Source organism: Cannabis sativa, chromosome 2 (genome assembly GCF_029168945.1).
Source record: "Cannabis sativa cultivar Pink pepper isolate KNU-18-1 chromosome 2, ASM2916894v1, whole genome shotgun sequence".
Classification (NCBI taxonomy): Eukaryota; Viridiplantae; Streptophyta; class Magnoliopsida; order Rosales; family Cannabaceae; genus Cannabis; species Cannabis sativa.
Window position 1 is genome coordinate 26,421,909 of NC_083602.1, and position 21,599 is coordinate 26,443,507.

The following is a 21,599-nucleotide window of genomic DNA, read 5'->3' on the forward strand; positions in this document are numbered from 1 at the left end:
ATTCATAAAAAATTAAAAGAGTTATTAAATTGTTAATTGCACAAGTAGTATTAGGTAGTGAATAAAATTATGATGCATGAAATTATATATTTATGGTACTTATAAAAATAAAAGGCCAAAATTTAATATTTATACTAATTAATTATTTTTTATTGAAATAGCACATTATTTAAGATATAATTTTATTTTTTCATATAAATTTTAATTATAAAATTCTTAAACAAATATTCAAAATGTAGTTTATTTTTGTTTTAATAAAAAGAGATCAGGTAGCAATAATATATATTTCTCTTATATTGTGTATTTTTTCTATTTATATTTTATATTTTTTTTGGTTTTACTATTTTATACTTCCAATCTTTCATTAAAATTCCTTTATATTATTAATTTTTATCAAACTGTAATTTTATATAAAAATTAAATAAATTATTCAACTATTAATATATAATAAAGCTTCTTTTTTTTTTTTGAGTCGTCTCTCAACTACTTTATCTTATTATTTTTTTCGAAAAAAAAGATAATAATCTTTTAAATGAAAAAATTACACCATTAATCACAAGCTGATCAGTTTATTAAACTTATAAACTTATAATTTAGTATTTTAAAAATACTAAATTATGTTTCTAATAACTTAAAATTTTTTACTTTGTTTAAAAAATACACATTAAAATATTATATTTTCGATTATATCACAATTAGTAAAAAGAAAACAAATTTTGAAAAAAAATTGCGGAAGTTTGATAACGCCGCGCAAAGCGCGGCTTAGTTATCTAATAAAAAAATAAAACACAAAAGATAAAAAAAAAATACTGACTAATTATTAAATACCACATCGGTATGACATTGAATACCTTAAGGTGCCAATAGCAAGTACAAGAGATTATTTACCAAAAAATAATATGTAAAATCAAAGTTAAAAGAAAAAAAGCTACAAGACAAAAACAAGTCGTTTGTATTTGTTTGTATTATAACATCTATTATATATTGATGTTATAAATTTATACAATATCTTACACAAATTTTATAAGAGCTTTTTTATTTTTACACTTCAAAATATATATATATAGGGACCGGATTTCGTCCCGTTACTGTACGGACACGGATTTCAATCCGTGATGTACTGTAACCGTTGGATGGGTAGTTAATTTGATCCAACGGTTGGGGTTCATGTAGGGGTTCATGTAGGGGTAATTAGGTATCAAAAAATGGCTACCGGTTACTTTTTTTGAAATTTAAATTTATTAAAAATGGAAAAGTGAAAAGTGACATCTATCCATCAATCAAGTCTAATCAACCGTCGTACTCCTCCACTCCTCCACTTCTTCACTTCCATTTTCTTTCATTGTTCTATTTATCATTCGTTTTTCCATTTTCGTCTCTGCTAGGGCAAAGTTCTTCCTCTTCCATTTTCTTTTCATTTTCCATTTTGTTTTTCCATTTTCTATTTTCGTTTGAGGTAGTAAAAACCATATTGTACATTGTGGTGACTGTGGTGTACATTACTCGAAGTGCCATTGTTGGAGTTGTTAGAGGGGGGTGTCGACGGTGAGTTATACATTACTCTGTTCTACTTTACATACATTTTCTTATTGACAGAAAAAAAAAATATATTTTTGAAGGGAATGTGGTGTTTTTCCATTTTCGTGTACTTAATAGTTTCATTTTGTCTCAGGTGTGGAGGTTGAGGTGGTGAAGGGAGTTTGCATATCTTTGTCGAGGTATTTCTTTGTCTCTCTCTCTCTCTCTATCTCTCTGTCTCTGGTTCTGTGTTTAAGGGAGTTTGCATTTCTTTCTGTGTCTCCCCCCGTGCATGTGTTGTGGTTCTTAGTGTGGAATGTACTGTGTGTTATTAGTTTTTTGTTTTAGTTATTTATGAATATGTGATTTGGTATTTTGATTGAGTTTGTTGCAATAAAGAGTTGCATTGTTTAAATTGAATTAGTTGCATTGTACTATAATTTAGGGGTTTTGATTTGGGTATTTTGATGTATGTATTTTTGGAATGTGTTAGTTGATTCGGTTGGATTTTAAATATTTGGGAATATGATAAATGGAGATTTTTTGAGCAATATGACAAAAAAATAATGCATGAGTTCTATAATATTAGGCTGGATGGTCTTTTAGTGATCTTATGATTGTGGAAATGATTTGGCTTTATTTGTTGTTTTTGGGATAAAATATGAAATCATCAAATATTGGTAAGTATGGTACCCGATTTTAGAGGCACTATACTCATACAATTTAAAGATCGTAATAGAAGTAGGAGATTAATATAAATAGGAGATATTATGAAACCAAACAATTTGTATCAAACAAAACAAGTTGTGTATTGAACTAAAAACTTAACACACATAAATTAGGAATACTATTAAAAATTCGGATAACAATAACTGAAAAAAAATATCTGTTTAAAATTTTTGCAACCCCATCAAAGCTTAATGTGCATACTTGAGGGTATTGTAATCCGGTTCACTGGTCTTACGAGTTCCTTGTCAATTATTTTTTCTTTTTTCATGAGTGTACAGATCAAACTCCTAAACACCTTCAATTGACCTTCGCATTGCCTATAAACACAAATTTTGTATAATCTTTTGGGCCATACAAAAATCCTTAGTAAATGCTTGTCCTTTTTCAATTACAAATTTTGTATAATCCTTTGGCCATACAAGAAACTATATTTTACAACTTGTAAGAAAGATGTGATTCGAATTCAGTTTAGTGGCTTGAGAGGATCAAATTCTAGGTTGCTACTTGTATTTATAAAACAAAATACTTTGACAACTTTCTTTCTTAGATCTTTGTAGAGAATGGGGAAGTTTTCTCGTACTAATTATGCTTCTTCTTTTTTGTGCCTTTACTGCATTTTGCATAAGTTTGGTACTGTACTTTGTTGGTGTTTTGTGTCCACGGATTTCCTCCACCATGAATGAGAGGTCTCAATATATTTGGGAGGAGGTCACCCGTGGACATGTGAACCTTTTTGTCTCTTTTCCAAAAAATTAGAAATTGTTGTAATGTTTTTGACCATTGGCAAACTTCATGCTTAATTGAGGCCCTAAGAACCTCGAGATCTAGAGTTCCAAGATTTAACTGAGAAGGTCAATAATTTTTTCTAAATTTTATGTTACATATGTTGGCATCATTGTATGTTAAAAGTGAATCTTTGTATAAGCGACTTTACTTTGTGATGTTATTGTAATAGTATAGTATGTAAGGAAAATATGCTTACTTGTTGCGAAGGGAGACTAACAAGTTACAGAATCCATTATTTAGGCATATTGGTACATTGTACTTAACAGTTTCCATGTAGTACATTTAAGAAATAGACTATAGTACATATAATGATAGTATGTTATATAGGAAGAGATGCTTACCTGTTATTGTACACATATAGGAAATTAAGTGTCGGGATGTCATGAATACACTGAAATGTTAGACGATTGCATGAATTATTCAAAGTCTTTGTCTTCCAATATTTTAGTGTTTTGAATGTTTGTTAATTTAAGTTATTTTGTCTTGTGTAATAGGTTTATAAAATGGTATTTAAACGGAAGAGGGGGGCTGCTGCAGACAAAAAGGATGCAGCAGAGATAAAGAAGAAGGATCCGAAGGAAGCTTGGCCGAAGTACTAGTGAGTTATTTGTGGCAGTTATTTTAGTGGTAATATTTTTTGGTTTTGAAAATAATATTTATAATTCCATGTGAACCTTTAATTGATGCAGCCAAGCCAATTTCTATGCTTATGCTGATGCACACAAAGAGAAACCTAAAGCAGATGTGAGTGACTTGGACTGTGTTATGGATCTTTTATTTTTTATCTTTGATTTAGCGTACTTTTGTTAATAATCGAGTCTTAATATTGCAGGTGCTTCGTAGTTTTAAGGAGCAATTCAAGCTTCTTACCGATGAAGAGATTGAGAATTGGGCTGCATACGAAGTCGAGGCTTCCCCCTCCAAGGTTGGTGGTAGAGGGAAAGGGAAGAAGGTGAAGGAGACATTATCTGCTGAGCCAGGGATTGACAACAACGAAGGTGTGGGGGACGTTCAAGTTTCTGGTCGTTGCTCATTCGAGCGTTTGGGGAGAATAGTCCCACTGCTGAACGAGGCTCAAAAGGAAATGGTGAGAAATGCCGGTTTCTCAACATTTTTAAGGGAGGATGCCCCGTACATAGACGCTAAGATAGTTAGTTGGCTGATCGATCACGTGGATCCAACCACTTCTCGGCTGGAGATATTTGGAAGAACAATCCAACTATCCGCCAAGCTGTTTGAGGATGTCATGGGAATCCGGGATGGCGGAGAACCCGTGGCAACCGAAAGTGAGCGTGACCTGGTTGAGTTTGACGTCCTCTTCAAGGCCAAGGACTATAGGTATTCCCTGACTTTGCTGGAGAATGAGCTCAGGGAAACCAGCGACAGTGACTACCTGTTTCTCATTAAGTTTCTCCTTGTCTGTATTGGAACTGTGTTGCTGCCGAAGAATGGTACCGAGGTCAGCACTAGCTACATGCATTCTTTAGTTGACATAAGGTCAATTAAGAAGAAGAATTGGGCGACTGCCGGATATCGATATCTAATGAGCTCTCTACACCGGTACAAGACGAAGAACACCAAAAATGTCTCCGGTTGCACGATATTTTTACAGGTAAGTTTTCGAATTATTGTGATGGTAGTAATTTTATTCTCTCGTGTACTGGTGTGGTAATATATGTATGCACTTTTGTTTGGTGGCAGCTTGTATATTTGACGCACGTAGACTGGACTGCTACTCACGTGGACCGAACTGTGGCTCCAATTGACTTTTGGACCACAAAACACTGCAAGTCAGTGTACAAGTGGATTCGAGACCAGGGTGGTCACACAAGTGGAAAGGTACATTTAGTACTTCAATTTTCTAATGCGTTAGAATTTTATTTGAGAGATATGCTAACTAGTTTTTTTGGTGTACTAAGCAGGTGAAGTTGACTAACACGTATGTGTTACTGCCAAGTTTTGAATCCGCTGCAGTTGGGCAACCCACAAATGACGCAATATACAAAGCTGTGTGTGAGTTGAAAGATGAGGTCTTCCGGCTTGATTTGAAGGTGAGCAGCGCAAAAGAGCTGTTACTGAAGGTACTCTCCACTTACCTTGGGAAGGGGACTATGAAAGAAGTGTTGGAGATACCTGAGACGAGCAAAGTTCAGCGCTCGCTTTCGTTCAACGGGGAGACCGAGAAGAAGGATGACGTCGGTGTCGAGGAAAAGGATGGTGAAGGGACGAAGGATGACGTGGTTGTCGAGGAAAAGGATGGTGAAGGGACGAAGGATCAATTGGAAGAGGATGTTGATGATGTAGAGAGTGTCCCTTCACTTAATCTATCAGAAGAGAAGGTCGTTGTTCCAACTAAGGTGGTTGTTTCTGATGATTCGTTTGAGGTTATGAACTTTTGGGGAGAAGATCTCCCCGCTATTGTAAAAGAGGAAGTTGAGCAGGCAGTGAAGGATGATTTTGATGATGCTGCGTTCGAAAGATTCAAAGAATCTGGAGGGAAGGTGATTGGTCCGTTCACTGTGAAGAAGGGTTACTCAAATCAACAGTACGAGTTGTTCCGTTACATTTTCTCTAGCGCCAATGATCCGAGGTAATCTCATGTGTCATGATTACTGTGTACGTAGTTGATATTAGTACATTCGTTTCGTTGTTGATTATTTGTTTGGTATTTCAGTGAAGTGTTAGCCCATTTTGGGAAGGTTGAGGTCGAGCGGATGTATTTCAAATGCATGAAACCGGAGACCGATATATCACACAGTGTACGTAGAAGTTGGCATTTGGGTGCTTTGAAATTTTTAGTTCATTATTTTAGTTAATGCCATTTACAAATTGTATGAATGACAACATAACGGATATTGTTTGTGTAAATGTCAGCTCATTGATTGCTTTGCTCAAATCATGAATTTTCGAGAGAAGAAGCGCAACGGCATTGGAAGTAAGAGAACTTGGTTTATGCCCACCAGAATTTCGGTATGAAATTTGATATTTAAAAGTGGACATGAATCTTTTGTATTTGTGCTGTAAACTCTGTTAAATCTATGTTTTTATTTAAAATGTAATCTATTATGTGTGCTTATTGTGCAGAGCAAGTTACTTGGAAGATCGATGACTGTGGAGAGGATGGCGAAGCAGCAAGAGTGGTCCACTCTTTATTACGATGCAGATTTGAGTTTATGTCACACTGTAATTTGCATTTTCTTGAAACTTTTGTGTTGAATCAAATGTGTGTAGTTCAATTTTCCGATGACGTTGTTTGTTTTACTTTGTCGCAGATGGTGGTACCCCTACTGGATACCGAGAGTGCTCCGCACTGGTTTGCGGCGAATGTGAGCATGGTTAATACAACAGTGGAAATTAGGGACTCGTTGTCTTCTGCAATGCATAAGAGGTCACGTCGGAGCACCTGCGTAGAGATGGTATGCACGTGTGTACACGGTTTGCCGTTTTATTAGTGTAATTGCACTAATCTCAACTGTGATTGTTTTAATTTTTTTGCAGCTCCAGACTTTGGACCAATTGTTTGCCCCTGTCAAGCCAGGAGACCTGAATTTCAGCGAGTTTGTAATTATTTCTTCAAGCAAGGACTACCCACAACAACAAAATGGCCACGATTGTGGAATGTTTGTAATGAAGTACATGGAATCACTGTTCGAGGAAAATGAAATATTGGAAGAGGTAATGTAATGTTGATTTCTTTAGTTTAAGTTTTCATCCTGTTAACTAACTGTTTATATTGTGAAAATTGAGTTGTCAATCTATTTTTTGATGGATTTGTTTCTATGGATTTGGTTGTCATGTGTATTACTGAATTGGTTTCCTAATGTACACTGCAGTTTGATCCTATTGAAGCGAGACTGGATTGTGTTGGGAAAATTGTCACCCACGAGAGTAACAAGGCTAAACATGCTGTGATGGAGGGAGTTAAGAAGCAATTTGGATTGAGCAAAACCAAAGTTCTTCCATCAACATCTACAACTATAGCATTACGTAGTCCATCAAGGTCTCCTCGAGACCCCGATTCCCGGCTTGTGCGAAGGCCAGGTCCGAAAACATGTGGACTGGCAAGAGCAAGTCCCCGAAAACACGTCATTCTAAAAGGCTGGCCATAAGTAACAAGTAGTATATTACAATGGTTAGAAAAGTTACTTTATTTATATATTTACTATGTTCAGTACAATGGTTACAAAAGTTAGGTTTTAGGTCGTAAATTATATTTAGTCAGTCATGTTATATACTTGCATCATACTACTGTTAGGTGATTTGGAATTGCACTAATATTGGTGATTTTATAATTTACTATAGGGTAAGACTTGTGGTAGTTTTTAGAATTTGGTGGAACTGATTATTATTATTGTATGGTCATTATTACTATTATTGTGAATATTATTTAGGTTGTTATACTTTGCCATTACTATTAGGTTTTGGATTTTTTTTTACCATAACAATATGTGAAGTACATTATTCTGAAAATGAAACTAACCAATTTTACATTCCTTTTCGCACTATCTGTTTTAGTCCAATGATGTCCATAGCCAAAATAATAATAATACTTATACTTATGTACTTTCCCATTACTATTGTGAATATTATTACTGTTGTTATATTTTGCCAGTACTATTAGGTTTTGGATAGTGAAGTACATTATTTTCAAAATGAAATTGACCAATTTTACTCCAATTATGTCCAAAATAATAAAAATACCTACAATCAACAACGAAGGCATTAATTCTGGCCTTGGACATAAATTTGGATCAAAAAGAGTAAGTACAGTACAGTTATGAGCAATAATAATAACTCTGTCACACAATTTCCTTTGTAACAATTTTACCACTTCTAAATAATGTAATTAAAGGCTATAAAAAAGAACTGTTTTCCAAAAATGCAGTGTATTGAACATCAACCTTTACAACAATTATATGGATACCTCCAACATATTAAAAATTAAAAACAATGGTACCAATCTATTCAACATTAAACACATAGTTAAAGTACTGTACAGTGATGAGACATAATAACTCTGAATTTCACCATTTCTAAATAATGCAATTAAAAGCTACCAAAAAAAATAAAGGTTAGTGTTTTTAAAAAATGCAATGTATTGAACATCAACGTTTGAAAATGGTAGCAATCTATTAAACATTAAACTTTGAAAAAAAAAGTTGAAGTATTTTTAAAATGCAAATTAGTGAAACACAACAATATTGACTAAGTTATTATGACACTTTTTGGATTATATTGTGAAAATTACCGATATTTATCTTTAAATCCTAGTATTTCACACTAGATTAATTACTGTACTACGCACATATTGACATTCACAATCAATGACGAAATAGTAATTAAGAAATTTTTAATAGAACCAACTTAAATGCCTACCTTTCCTTTGAATTACGTCCTTAAAAAACATAAAATAAACATCATACCACATACAATATCTCTAACGAAATAAAAGTTGGCAAATGATGAAGAGGCAAATAAATATAATGAAATATAATTTTTTAATAATGTTTTCATGGTGCATCTTCTCTTTCTCCAAACTCCTTACTTGGTTTCGCAAACCGAGAGTAGTGTCTGCAGGTTTTTTAGGATGAGCTTGATCGATCCAACAAAAGTAATCACATCCTCGACTTTCGTTGTTCTCCTGAATTTAAAATAAGTACATCACCATATTTACAAAGCCTAGTTTAAAATATTATTAAGGCGTTCGAAGTCTTACATAGTGCGGACATCCAAAGAAGCGACGACCCGGATTTGCTCTACTGCTAGAAGTCCAAACATAAGCTAGATCACCACAGTAGCAATGGGGGTGTCCCCCAAGTGAATTTTTCCATGAAGGGAAATCCCTCTCGAACCCGTAGGGGTCCTCTCCAGAACCAGCCACCATGTTTTTTTTTAACAAACCAAATTAGGGTGTTAGTGAGGCTTGAAAAGGAGTGTTTCTGTTGACCTTATGGTGGAAATAGGTTGTGAAAATAAATTTAGGGGGGAAACCGAATTTCTTTGAAAACGTTAGAAAGTATATTAAAATTGGGGAGCATATTTCGTGCTTCCTCTCAAATATTTGCTTCAAAGTCTTTGGTGCACTATACTTATATACAAAAAAGTAGTGTCAATCAATCACAAGCAGTCCAATCAAATTAAAATAATATTTTATGTTAACTCTATGAACAGTTAAAAGTACAACACATAAATATTTCTCCCCACATGAATAAACCACATATACAGCCGGTTTAGTTTGGTTTAATGGAATTGTATGAACTTTCTTATATTTTAATTTTATGTTATGTCCAAATTTTGTTATGGTTTGGTTCAGTTTGTACGTGTAAGAAATTAGTACAATTTGTGAGAGAAAAAGTTGTTATTAGTTTGTATTGGAATTCTAATTTCCAATAATCAGTTGACATGTGTAGGATGTATTACCTTCTTTAATAAAATAAAAAATACTTATTTAAATATACAAACCTTTGAAGTCAATATGAATGAAAATAATGTGTGTCATTTAAATATACATTTTGAATTTTGAGTGGGTTAATATCAATGAAACTTAATTTTTGTCTTATGTTAATAGAATCTCCTACAGTACATATGATGTGACATATAACTATGTAAAACTCAGCCAAGTACGTTTTTACAATAAAATAATAATTTCAACACTTAAAGTAAACAACAAATCCTTCAAAACCCTAAAAAACGATTTTAAATAAATGAGGAAGACCTTTTTTGTATTTTAAAATAATAAACATTTTAATAATATTTTCCCATCAATCCATATACGGTCAAATCAGTAGGTTGTACATGAGGAAGCAATTTGACCTAGGACTGTAAAAAACGCTGACATTCGCCTCCCGCATATCTTTTCTTCAAGAGTCTGGCGCACCGTTGTGTCAAATATTATAACACTCATTCCTCGGTCGCCTTGTCCACTCGGGAGGTTAAGGTTCGGTAGGATGACATATTTGGGTGGCCGTTTTGGAAGTAGTTCCCGCCACCCTAGTCCACCCATCCCAAACCTTCGTCAACATTTCCTGAATACACATGTACCACATACATAAAATTTTTAAGAAACAATTTGTAATAATATAATATTGAAATAAATAGACATAAAGAGTTGAGTTATTACCAAAATTTGTTATGAGATGATTTATTGAATTGCTGAAATTCCCTTGATGCACCTACAACACACGGTTGCAGTGCATACCAATCCTTCTGTTTACACATCTTCACTTTGGTGCAACAACAATACATAATTTATTTTTTTAATATATTATACACACGTCTACATATAGGGAGTGAGTTCTCTAGGATAGGGTTTAATACGAAATTGTGAAGGAGTAAGGAGAGGTAGAGGGGTATATATAGTACTTGTGGATGTGATTGTTGAGTGTAGTCTTGACAAAAATTTAAAAATAATAATTAATAATATAACCCTAGGTACGGCTACAAATAACCTAAAGCTATTTATTTGACTTTTTCAATCCCTTGAAAAACGTAGTATCAACAAACCCAACCCCCTACTAACTTTTCCTTGGAAGACGTAATTGGAACCAATATGCATGCTCGGTGACAACATTGAATTGGTTCACTGTGCTAAACAAAAATTATGTATTTAAATAAGGTAAATGTTGCTCCCATTGTTATCACATGTAGCAACAAATATCCTAATATTATGTCCAAATAAACATGTGTGGCCAAATGAATAAGAAATTAAATTAGGATGTTTACTAATAATGAAAACTCAATATTTATTTAAATACGATTTTAATATTTCATTAAAATATTATTCGTTGGAGTAAATATTGCAATAATTTTTGTAAGATTACATTAACGTATCACTCGTTGGAATCAAGATTACAATAATTTTTTGAATACTATATAAATATAGATATTTAATAACAAAATTGTTTAATGTTATGAATACAATAGTAGTTTAAGACAAGAAGTGACTCTAGTAATAAAATCAGGAGAATAGTGAATCCGGTACGCTTCATGATGAACTGAGTACACACTCAGCCCAAACAACCTAAATTCATAGTGCGACTTCTCCCATACTGCATCGGTGTCACTCTGTACAACCCTAGGTCAAACTTGATTCGGTGAGTTCGTTAGAAGAGGAGTGACTCCGGTACCCAACAGCAAACTTCACTACATACTGTGTCACCGCGCATGTAAACACCGCGAGTGACAACGTCAGTACTACGAATGGTTGACTGTCGCGTCGTACAACCCTAGCTCGAACTAGATTCAGTGAGTTTTTTAGGAGGATAGTGACTCCGGTACACCAAAGCTAACTTGACTACATACTGTGTGTCACCTTAACCAAAAAACACCGAATCCAGTTCGACCTGGGGTACCGGAATCACTACTCTCACAACGAACTAACCGAATCCAGTTCGACCTGGGGTTGTACTGAGTGACACTCAACCATTCGTACTACTCACAATGTGACTTGCGGTGTTTACGGCCCAGTGACACACAATATGTACTCAAGTTCGCTTTGGGGTACCGGAATCACTACTCTCCCAACGAACTAACCGAATCCAGTTCGACCTGGGGTTGTACTGAGTGACACTCAACCATTCGTACTACTCACAATGTGACTTGCGGTGTTTACGGGCCCGGTGACACACAATATGTACTCAAGTTCGCTTTGGGGTACCGGAATCACTACTCTCCCAACGAACTAACCGAATCCAGTTCGACCTGGGGTTGTACTGAGTGACACTCAACCATTCGTACTACTCACAATGTGACTTTCGGTGTTTACGGGCCCGGTGACACACAATATGTAGTCCAGTTCGCTTTGGGGTACCGGAATCACTACTCTCCCAACGAACTAACCGAATCCAGTTCGACACAGGGTTGTACTGAGTGACACTCAACCATTCGTACTACTCACAATGTGACTTTCGGTGTTTACGGGCCCGGTGACACACAATATGTACTCAAGTTCGCTTTGGGGTACCGGAATCACTACTCTCCCAACGAACTAACCGAATCCAGTTCGACCTGGGGTTGTACTGAGTGACACTCAACCATTCGTACTACTCACAATGTGACTTTCGGTGTTTACGGGCCCGGTGACACACAATATGTAGTCCAGTTCGCTTTGGGGTACCGGAATCACTACTCTCCCAACGAACTAACCGAATCCAGTTCGACCTGGGGTTGTACTGAGTGACACTCAACCATTCGTACTACTCACAATGTGACTTTCGGTGTTTACGGGCCCGGTGACACACAATATGTACTCAAGTTCGCTTTCGGGTACCGGAATCACTACTCTCCCAACGAACTCACCGAATCCAGTTCGACCTGGGGTTGTACTGAGTGACACTCAACCATTCGTACTACGGACATTGTGACTTGCGGTGTTTACGGGCTCGGTGACACACAATATGTAGTCCCGGTTCGCTTTGGGGTACCGAATCACTACTCTCCCAACGAACTAACCGAATCCGATTCGACACAGGGTTGTATCGAGTGACACTCAACCATTCGTACTACTCACAATGTGACTTTCGGTGTTTACGGGCCCGGTGACACACAATATGTACTCAAGTTCGCTTTCGGGTACCGGAATCACTACTCTCCCAACGAACTCACCGAATCCAGTTCGACCTGGGGTTGTACTGAGTGACACTCAACCATTCGTACTACTCACAATGTGACTTTCGGTGTTTACGGGCCCGGTGACACACAATATGTAGTCCAGTTCGCTTTGGGGTACCGGAATCACTACTCTCCCAACGAACTAACCGAATCCAGTTCGACCTGGGGTTGTACTGAGTGACACTCAACCATTCGTACTACTCACAATGTGACTTTCGGTGTTTACGGGCCCGGTGACACACAATATGTACTCAAGTTCGCTTTGGGGTACCGGAATCACTACTCTCCCAACGAACTCACCGAATCCAGTTCGACCTCGGGTTGTACTGAGTGACACTCAACCATTCGTACGACCCACAATGTGACTTGCGGTGTTTACGGGCCCGGTGTGGCACAGTATGTACTCATTTAATCATGAAGCGTACCAGAGTCACTATTCTCCAGACTTTATTACTACACTCACTTGTTCTCTCAAACTACTATTGTATTCGTAACAGTATGTACTCATTTTAATATGTGAGAAACATAAAATGAAGAATAATATTAAAAGTATTTTTTTGTTAGTTTTTTATATTTTTAAGCTATATTATGTTATTATATTATTTAAGATACCCTGAAGTTACTTTTTTTTTTTTTAAATGTAACTCATATAATGTTTTAAATGTAACTTATTAAAATAGTTTTATAAAAATAAGTTTATTTTTAATTTAATTTTCTAATTTCAAATATAAAAAATTTAAAAGTAGTAACTTGTTTTCATACATTAAATTTTATTTAAATTTAAATATTCTTATATAAAATAAAAAAAGAAAAAGACTAAAATATTTTTAAAAAAAATTTAAAAAAAAGAGAATGTTTGACAAGTTTATTATTATTATTACAAAAAATATATTTTTACTATATGTGTCATGAGTCATATACAAATAATAAATAAAAAAGTAGGGATGCCTAAAAAAGTAATTGGCAAAAAAAAAAAAAGAAAACGTACAACCGCTGAATTAATATATTTTAAAATTATTAAAGTGAGAATATGTGAGTAGCTCATTATTTCAGTTTTTTAATAATAATATTAATAAAAGAGAAATTTTTTCTAACCACAATCAACCAAACCACAACAAAATCGATAATTTCGTTGGTTGGAATTACGTCTTCCAAGGAAAAGTTAATAGGGGGTTGGGTTTGTTCAAATTACGTTTTTCAAGGGATTGACAAAATCAAATTTGTCTTGGGGTTATACCACCTTTAGCCGTACCTAGGGTTATATTAATTATTATTTTGTAATATTTGACAAGACTACACTCAACAATCACATCCACAAGTACTATATATACCCCTCTACCTCTCCTTACTCCTTCACCTCTCAATTTAGTATTGTTTTCTTTCCTAGAAAACTCACTCCCTATCTGTAGACGTATGTATAGGGATAATATATATATAAAAAAAAGTAAATTATGTATTGTTGTTGCACCGAAGTGAAGATGTGTAAACAAAAGGATTGGTATGCACTACAACCGTTTGTTGTAGGTGCATCAAGGGAATTTCAGCAATTCAATCAATCATCTCATTAGAAATTTCGGTAATAACTCCACTATTTACGTCTATTTTTTTAAAAATTATATTATTACGAATTGTTTCTTAAAAATTTTATGTATGTGGTATATGTATATTCAGGAAACGTTGACAAAGGTTTCGGATGGGTGGAGTAGGGTGGCCCGAACAACTTCCAATACGGGCACCCAAATATGCCATCCAACCGAACCTAAACCTCCAATAAGGCCACCGAGGGATGAGTGTTATCTATCATATTTGACACAACGGTGCGCCATACTCTGGAACAAAATGATACGCGGGAGGCAAATGTCAGCGTTTTTACATTTTTAGGTAAAATTATTATTTTATTATAAAACCGTACTTGGGTGAGTTTTAAATATATATGTCACATCATATGTACTGTAGGAGTTTTTATTAACAAAAGACAAAAATTAATCCATTTTGTTGGGTTAATCCAAATGTTAATCCATTAGTTGGTTGTTCACTTTTATTATTTGAAAATTGTAATGTTGAATACTTTATTGTAATCAAGAAGTGAGAAATTGTAATGTGGTTACTACAAATTAATTAGCATATATAAAAGATTTCTTTATTCTAATAACGTATTTCTACGTATGTCTTTCCAACCCTAAAATCAATTTTCAACGATCACGAAATAAATTATATGAAAATATGTTTGGAACGTATTTCAATGTACGTCAGAAGCTGGATCTCCCATATCTCAATAAGTTCAAGTTTGAAAATAACGTACATCAATATACGTGCAGAGTACCTTAAATCGAAAATACAGTACGGTGCAATTATGTTTACTCAATATTTGAATTTAATGAGATAATAAGATTTTTTTTTCAAATGTAAACTATAATTTCGAACATATTTATTCGTACATTACTTATTTTAATACATTTTGAACCATTTCCTATTTAGGACCACGTTTTTAAGTTGTTGGGAATTATTTAAAAATTGTCCAAATATTGTAATCTTCTTAACCAAGTATGGACTATTTCCTCTTTAATTTGTAGATACTAACTAAAAAAATCAATAGTTGTCTTATCAATATTTAATTTTCTGTGTACGTCCCACGGTGTACTCACCGACGTTAAATGGAGTATTTCCTACACTTTAAATAACGTACGTCGCCGATTTCACGGTGTAACATCAAATCAAACTCGACTACATTCGACATGCGAGATCTCATGGGATTTCCTGATTTGAGTTAATTAATATACTATTTCAAAACACGAAACCTACCAGTAATTACTTAAGGAGATTTAATATTTGTTGGGCTCTAATATACTAATATGACATTTTTCTTATTAAAATTTGGACAAATCAATTAGGTCAGATTTAATAAATTATGATAGTAGTACCAACAACGATTATGATGTCAAATTTTAATAAATTATTCACGACTGAAATGAGTAGATGTCACATCACCTTTTTAAATTTCACCATTTAAACCATGTACTTATTATTACCATAACATTTAAATATTTAGGTGACAAAGTATTCATTAAATAATTACTCCTTCTGTGGGATCCGACCAAAATATTAAAAAAAAAAGTCATACATGTCACGTGAATTCTTCGAGTATTGTGCCAAATATTATAAAAAAACACTTGTTTTTATTATTTATTATAATTGTAGGGAATGTTCTATTCTATGTACCTTATATTTTGATCTCTATAAATAGACAAACATCCTACATATAGTTACTTTATTTCTAATAAAATAATTAGGATTAATACAATTAAGAGCACCATGATTTGATATCAATATATTATAACATTTATTGTTAATACATATAATACAGTTTCATTTTTTTTTTCTTTTTCTGAAAATTAATTTTATAATTCTAAATTTTAATGCATATGGTGCATGGGACCTCACATTTGATCTTTATGTTCAATTAATATTGATTTTTTTTTTATATATTTAGAAACATTTTGTGTTCTTATTTAAATTTAGGCTAGTAAATTTAAATTAATACAACATTTAACAAAAAAGAAGGCAAATACTCATTTTGACAAATTATTTAGATGGTGTTTTGGCACTATAATTAAAAAATAAATTTTATTCTTAACAACTGAAATTTTTTTTTAATAATGCCTACAATTATAAGTGTTTGACAATATTTTCAGAAGATTTTTTTTTAAAAAAAAATAAAATAAAAAAAATATAAAATTTTGAGAACACCAAAAAGTTATTTGTCGGAGTTTAATTTCATCAATTTTTTTTTTCCAAATTACTTTATCTCATTATTATTGAAAAAACTTTTAAAATGCATTTCTTTTTTATGAATATATTTATTAATTTTTTTATTGAAGTTTATTTTCTAAGAAAAAAAGAAAGAATAAATAAATAATTTCTGTTTTTACAAAATTACATCAAACAAATATTTTTTAATTTTTGAAAACTTCAAAGTATGTTTTATATTATCATTATTTTAAACAATTTTAAAAAAAATAAAAACAAAACCAGAAAAATTCAGAGTGACTCCTCTTATTATTTAAGATTTGAAAACAATTTTATGTTTTTATAAACTCAAAAGGTGGGTCTACATACAAATTCTTGATTTAGTTAAATATTTTCAAAAACAAAATCTGGGTATTATTTTGAATTTTAGATTGAAAAATAAAAACACTATTTTTCATGTTTCAAACCCTGTACTTATTACTTAAAGATGGTGATGTGACATTTTTATACTAGTTTGTAATAAATCAATTCACATCATTCATTATGTCTTCCATCCGTACTAATACTTAAAAGCATTTTATTTTTACTTTAATTAAAATTATTATTTAAATCATAAAACCGTACGTAATTTTGTTTTTAATATAAACATGTCACATCACTTAGTACTTTCCCGATATTGCTTAGATTTTGTTTGTGGGATTTGATTCACCTTCTCCTTCTATTAAAATTGGTTAACTAATAAATGGGTAAATATTACCATTGTCAAAATTTATTAACTATGAAATGGTTAAATTCGGAAAAAGAAAACCAATATTATTACATCAACCCAATCACGTGTACATCAACCCACCAACCCACTATATAAGTAAAGGTTATGTCTATTTACTAAGCATTTTTATCAAACCTCGTTTTACTGTTACCTACATCAAATGGACCCTTACCAAAACTTCAACCCTTTTGAAACAAGTCCTCAAAAATCCCCACCGCATCCTTTTTCTTCCACAAGACACGTAGGTACACCGTCACGGAGTCCAAGACTCCGTTCAGCGTCCATGTCAGGATGTCCTAACTGTGCAAGGCTCGAGTCTGTTCTCCACGAGCACGAAAAAATTATAAAGAAGGCTCATTTACGAGCCACGGAGGCCAAGCAAGAGTCATACAAACTCGCGGAACATCTGTACCATTCAGCCCACGCCATGCAAGAAGCCAACAGTTCAAGAGAAAAATTAGAGGGTATCATGGATGACATTCTCGACTACACCGAGGTGTCCATTCCCCACTACCTACTTCATGTGAAACAAGAATCACCAAGCACTACTCCAAGAGAAAGCCCTTCACGACCAAAGTCCCCGTTCAGAGACAATAGCCCTCCGTCTCAAAGGAAGTTCCCTCAAGTTATAGAACTTGATTGAACATCCGTTCGGTTTCGCCGTGGTATTTTTCATATATATATACTGTACTTTTGTTACAACTCATCTCATATGGTCCGTTGAATCAACTTTTTGTTAGGCCATTTAATGAGATTGAAGCACTTCTATTATATATCTACTTGTTTGTAACTTTACTATATTATTTTAAGTTTTTTTGCTTTCTGTTTGCAGTTGTGATTTCACAATGATTCACTTCACTTTTACTTCTACAATTAATTAATGAGGAAAGTGACATTAATACTCCAAAATAAACCAAAGTACATATTTCATAACAAATACTGATCGTACAACATTATAGCTTAAAATATAAAATAACATAACTTGGACACTAACACAGTGCATCATTTACTGTTTTTGGGAGAAGTATCCACTCCTCCTTTGTCTCCAACTTCTATATCATCTCCATTTCGGTCCTCACCTTTCTCAGTCGAATCTTTCATATTGTCCTGTTCGGGTGATTTAATTGCACCAGAACATTCACCCTCATCAAACAGTGAGCAAACAGAATTAAGGATAGCCTCTTCATCATTATCATCATCAGAATCCCACATGCAGGGAAACTCATTAACACAGCAAAGTTCTCTAACTTTCTGCCCAGTGAAGCATTCTCCCGTCTCTCCATGTAGACATAAAGCAGAAAAAGCTTCTATGAAAGATTCATAACGAATTATTTTTATGGACGCATCAGAAGTAGTGTTTTTGCTTACAGCATCTTCGTACGTACTATAGATACCTTCATTTGGTCCATTGAAAATAACCAAAGTGTGGACCTGAACTCATACTTGATATATTGTAATGCTAATAACTAAGTTACAAATTAATTTCTCTATAAACTTGATGCTGGATTGGAAAACGTCTCAAGTGTCTTATATAAGTCGTGGAGAATAACCCTATAGTACGTTTTTTAGTTAGCTGTACTCCATTGGGATGTACTCCATTGGGCAAATGTGATGTGTCAAAAGAGGGGTGCTTAAATCTCTGAATTACACAATTAAATACACGTGTAGGCGTACGTAGTATGGTCAAATGTCAACATTATTCATCAATGCCGTTTTTCCAAAAAACCTAATGTCCTACGCATCTTGTTCTAACGTACGACGATGGTTTAACTTATAAGAAGATGTAGGTGAAGGGCCCATTAATATCAGCCCAACATAAATAAATCCCCAACATATATAAATCAGTAAAACTACCCATTCTACTAAAATAAGTCATCACTTTAATACACGTGTACACGCATGGGGTTTTCATAATAGTACTGCGTTATCTTTGTAAAGTACAGGAATGGTTGAATTCATTAAAAGATGTTGGTATAGGCCCATTAATATAAGCCCAATGGATTTAAATGTGAACAACTAACCATTTATTAAAATTTTCTTCTTTTCTTAACATATTTTTTTCCAAAAACAATAAAAGTACAATGTTTTATTTCGGACGTACGAATATGGTTCAACTCATTGAAAAACTTAGGTGAAGGCCCATTAACATAACCCCAATCTATTTAAATCCCACCACCAAACCTTTCAACTCAATAACATCAACCCTTCAAATTTTTCGTCAAATAACCTTATTTCACAATTACATGTGGAATGAAATTAAAACAATTTGTACTATTATACTGTTATGACGTACGAGAGGAGTTGAGTTCGCATTGTAATATTGAAGAGGCCCATTAATATCAGCCCAACAGCTTTAAATGTGATCACCAACTCCACACAACCCTATTATCTCAGCCTTCTATACTCACAAAATCTAATTTCAATCCCCTCAGCACCCTCTACACCTTACTCCTCATCTACAATTCTTACAAATCAATAACAAGCCAACATGAATGACGAACACACTTATGAATGGGAAACCATCACAGCAGAGCTAAACATCATAAAACCAGTGAATGAGATTGAGATACAGGACGTGCTAGGCAAAAGTCTCGACAAACTGGAAAAATGGGAAGCATTCTACGAAATGTATGCGAAACGGATGGGTTTCGGCACAAGGAAAGACGATGTACGACGTTCTCATGGGGTCATTGTAATGCGGAGGTGGGTTTGTTGTTCAGAGGGTTCGAAAAAAATCGCATCACCGGGACACACCAAGAAAAAAAGACCTCATGATGTCACTAGAACCGGATGTCGAGCCGGCATTGCGTATTTTACTCACACAACCGTCTAACACTTGGAAATGCAAAGAGTTCAGCACAATGCACAATCACGAGTTGGCTTCATCAAGTGAGGTACAATTTTTGAGATCATATAGAGTTGTCTCCAATGGGTTGCTTGCCCAAGTCAGGTCGATGAACTCCGTAGGAATTAAAACTGCCAACATAATGTCTCATGTTGCTTTGCAAAGTGGAGGTTACGAGAAAATGCCATGTCAACTTCGAGATGTGTACAACAGGGTTGCTGGTGCGAAGCGAGAAGAGAAGATAGAGACGGACTCGAAGGGGCTGCGGGATTTCTTGATTGTCTCGCGAGAGAAGGATCCTAATTTCTTCGTTGTCTATCGTGTTGACGACGAGAATCGCTTGGCTAACTTATTCTCAAGTGCGGATGGAAACTCACGCGTGGACTATGTAGCTTTTGGGGATGTACTAGGATTTGACACAACCTACATGACGAATGAGTACAATAAGCCCCTCACTGTTCTCATTGGCGTCAACCACCATTTCAACACATGCATCTTCGGATTTGCTCTCCTCCTCCACGAGAAGCTTCCATCATATTCTTGGCTACTTCAAAAATTTCTAGAATGCCATGGAGATAAGAAGCCAAGTGTTGTAGTTACTGACCAAGATGCGGCCATGAAACAAAGCTATCGTTGAACACATGCCCGATGTTACGCATCGTCTCGCGCTTGGCATCTCAATACAAATGCTTCGAAAAAGGTTAAAGATCCGATCTTCTTAAAAACATTTAAGGATCTCATGTACAACTACTACGAGGAGGAAGAATTTGAAGCAAGATGGTTAGACGTCATCCAAACCCAACAACTAACGTATAATGAATGGTGTCAAACAACATTCGAGTCAAGACAACAATGGGCGAGTAAACGTATTTAAGGGGTTCATTCGTTGCAGGAATGAGAACCACACAACGTTGCGAATCCATCAACTCCGCTCTAAAAAAATTTTTAGAGAAGAATTATTGCTTGCGTGAATTTGTAACAACCATAGATATGACAGTCTCAAAGCTCAGACACAACGAGACTGCAAATGACTTCAAAAGTAGATGCACTCGACCTCACCCACCTAATCCTACATGCTTGACCACTTACTACAACCAATGTGCTGAATTCTACACAAGAACTATGTACCACAAGGTTGCTGAGCGGCCTTGATTTAGAGAATAACTATTTTGTCCTAACTCAAGAGCAAGAAGGAGAGTGGCAGATATTCACCATTGGAAAGTTCCAAGATCCAGGACGTCCAATACCGAGTTCATTACTGTGAAGGCCGACGAGCACTACACTGTAGTTGCTTGCTCTATGAAAGTCAAGGGTACCCTTGTAGACATTTATGGGCTACAATGAAAAGATTAAACATGAGAAGAATACCTAATTCTCTTCTCATGAAGCGATGGAGCAAATCCGCAAAGATAAATCTCCACCTACATTTTAACCAGCCAAAGACAACCACAACAAGACATTTACGAGATGGCTAGGTTTGGATCTCTCAGTTCACTGACTTATAACTTCACTTTCTATGCAGCGAAATCAGAGGACTCGTACAACCGTGCAAAGGAAGAGCTTGAACGGCTAACTCTAATGTTCAAGGAAGAATTT

The 21,599-nt window shown here is 34.5% G+C and overlaps 1 protein-coding gene across 3 annotated transcripts; it reads left to right on the forward strand.

The window, feature by feature from the left end:
- Positions 1-1,065: 1,065 nt before the first annotated feature.
- LOC133034898 (uncharacterized) lies at positions 1,066-7,469 on the forward strand. Of its 3 annotated transcripts, XM_061110387.1 has the most exons (13): positions 1,066-1,545; positions 1,673-1,718; positions 3,528-3,631; positions 3,723-3,777; positions 3,866-4,645; positions 4,735-4,872; positions 4,956-5,623; positions 5,708-5,792; positions 5,908-6,003; positions 6,118-6,216; positions 6,306-6,449; positions 6,532-6,708; positions 6,867-7,469. In XM_061110387.1, the coding sequence occupies exons 3-13, from the start codon at positions 3,537-3,539 to the stop codon at positions 7,140-7,142; spliced, it is 2,613 nt and encodes an 870-aa protein (XP_060966370.1). In that variant the 5' UTR covers positions 1,066-1,545; positions 1,673-1,718; positions 3,528-3,536; the 3' UTR covers positions 7,143-7,469. The 3 variants fall into 3 exon arrangements, with proteins under 3 accessions (XP_060966370.1, XP_060966372.1, XP_060966371.1); XM_061110389.1 differs by having other exon boundaries at positions 1,066-1,718; XM_061110388.1 differs by lacking the exons at positions 1,066-1,545; positions 1,673-1,718 and having other exon boundaries at positions 3,196-3,631.
- The last annotated feature ends 14,130 nt before the right edge of the window (positions 7,470-21,599 follow it).

Bases quoted from the DNA above. Each gene is read 5' to 3' on its own strand.
- LOC133034898 (XM_061110389.1), top strand. From the start codon at position 3,537: ATGGTATTTAAACGGAAGAGGGGGGCTGCTGCAGACAAAAAGGATGCA. The intron at 4,646-4,734 runs GTAAGTTTTCGA...GTTTGGTGGCAG, and splicing joins GTTGCACGATATTTTTACAG to CTTGTATATTTGACGCACGT. The intron at 6,217-6,305 runs GTAATTTGCATT...ACTTTGTCGCAG, and splicing joins ATTTGAGTTTATGTCACACT to ATGGTGGTACCCCTACTGGA.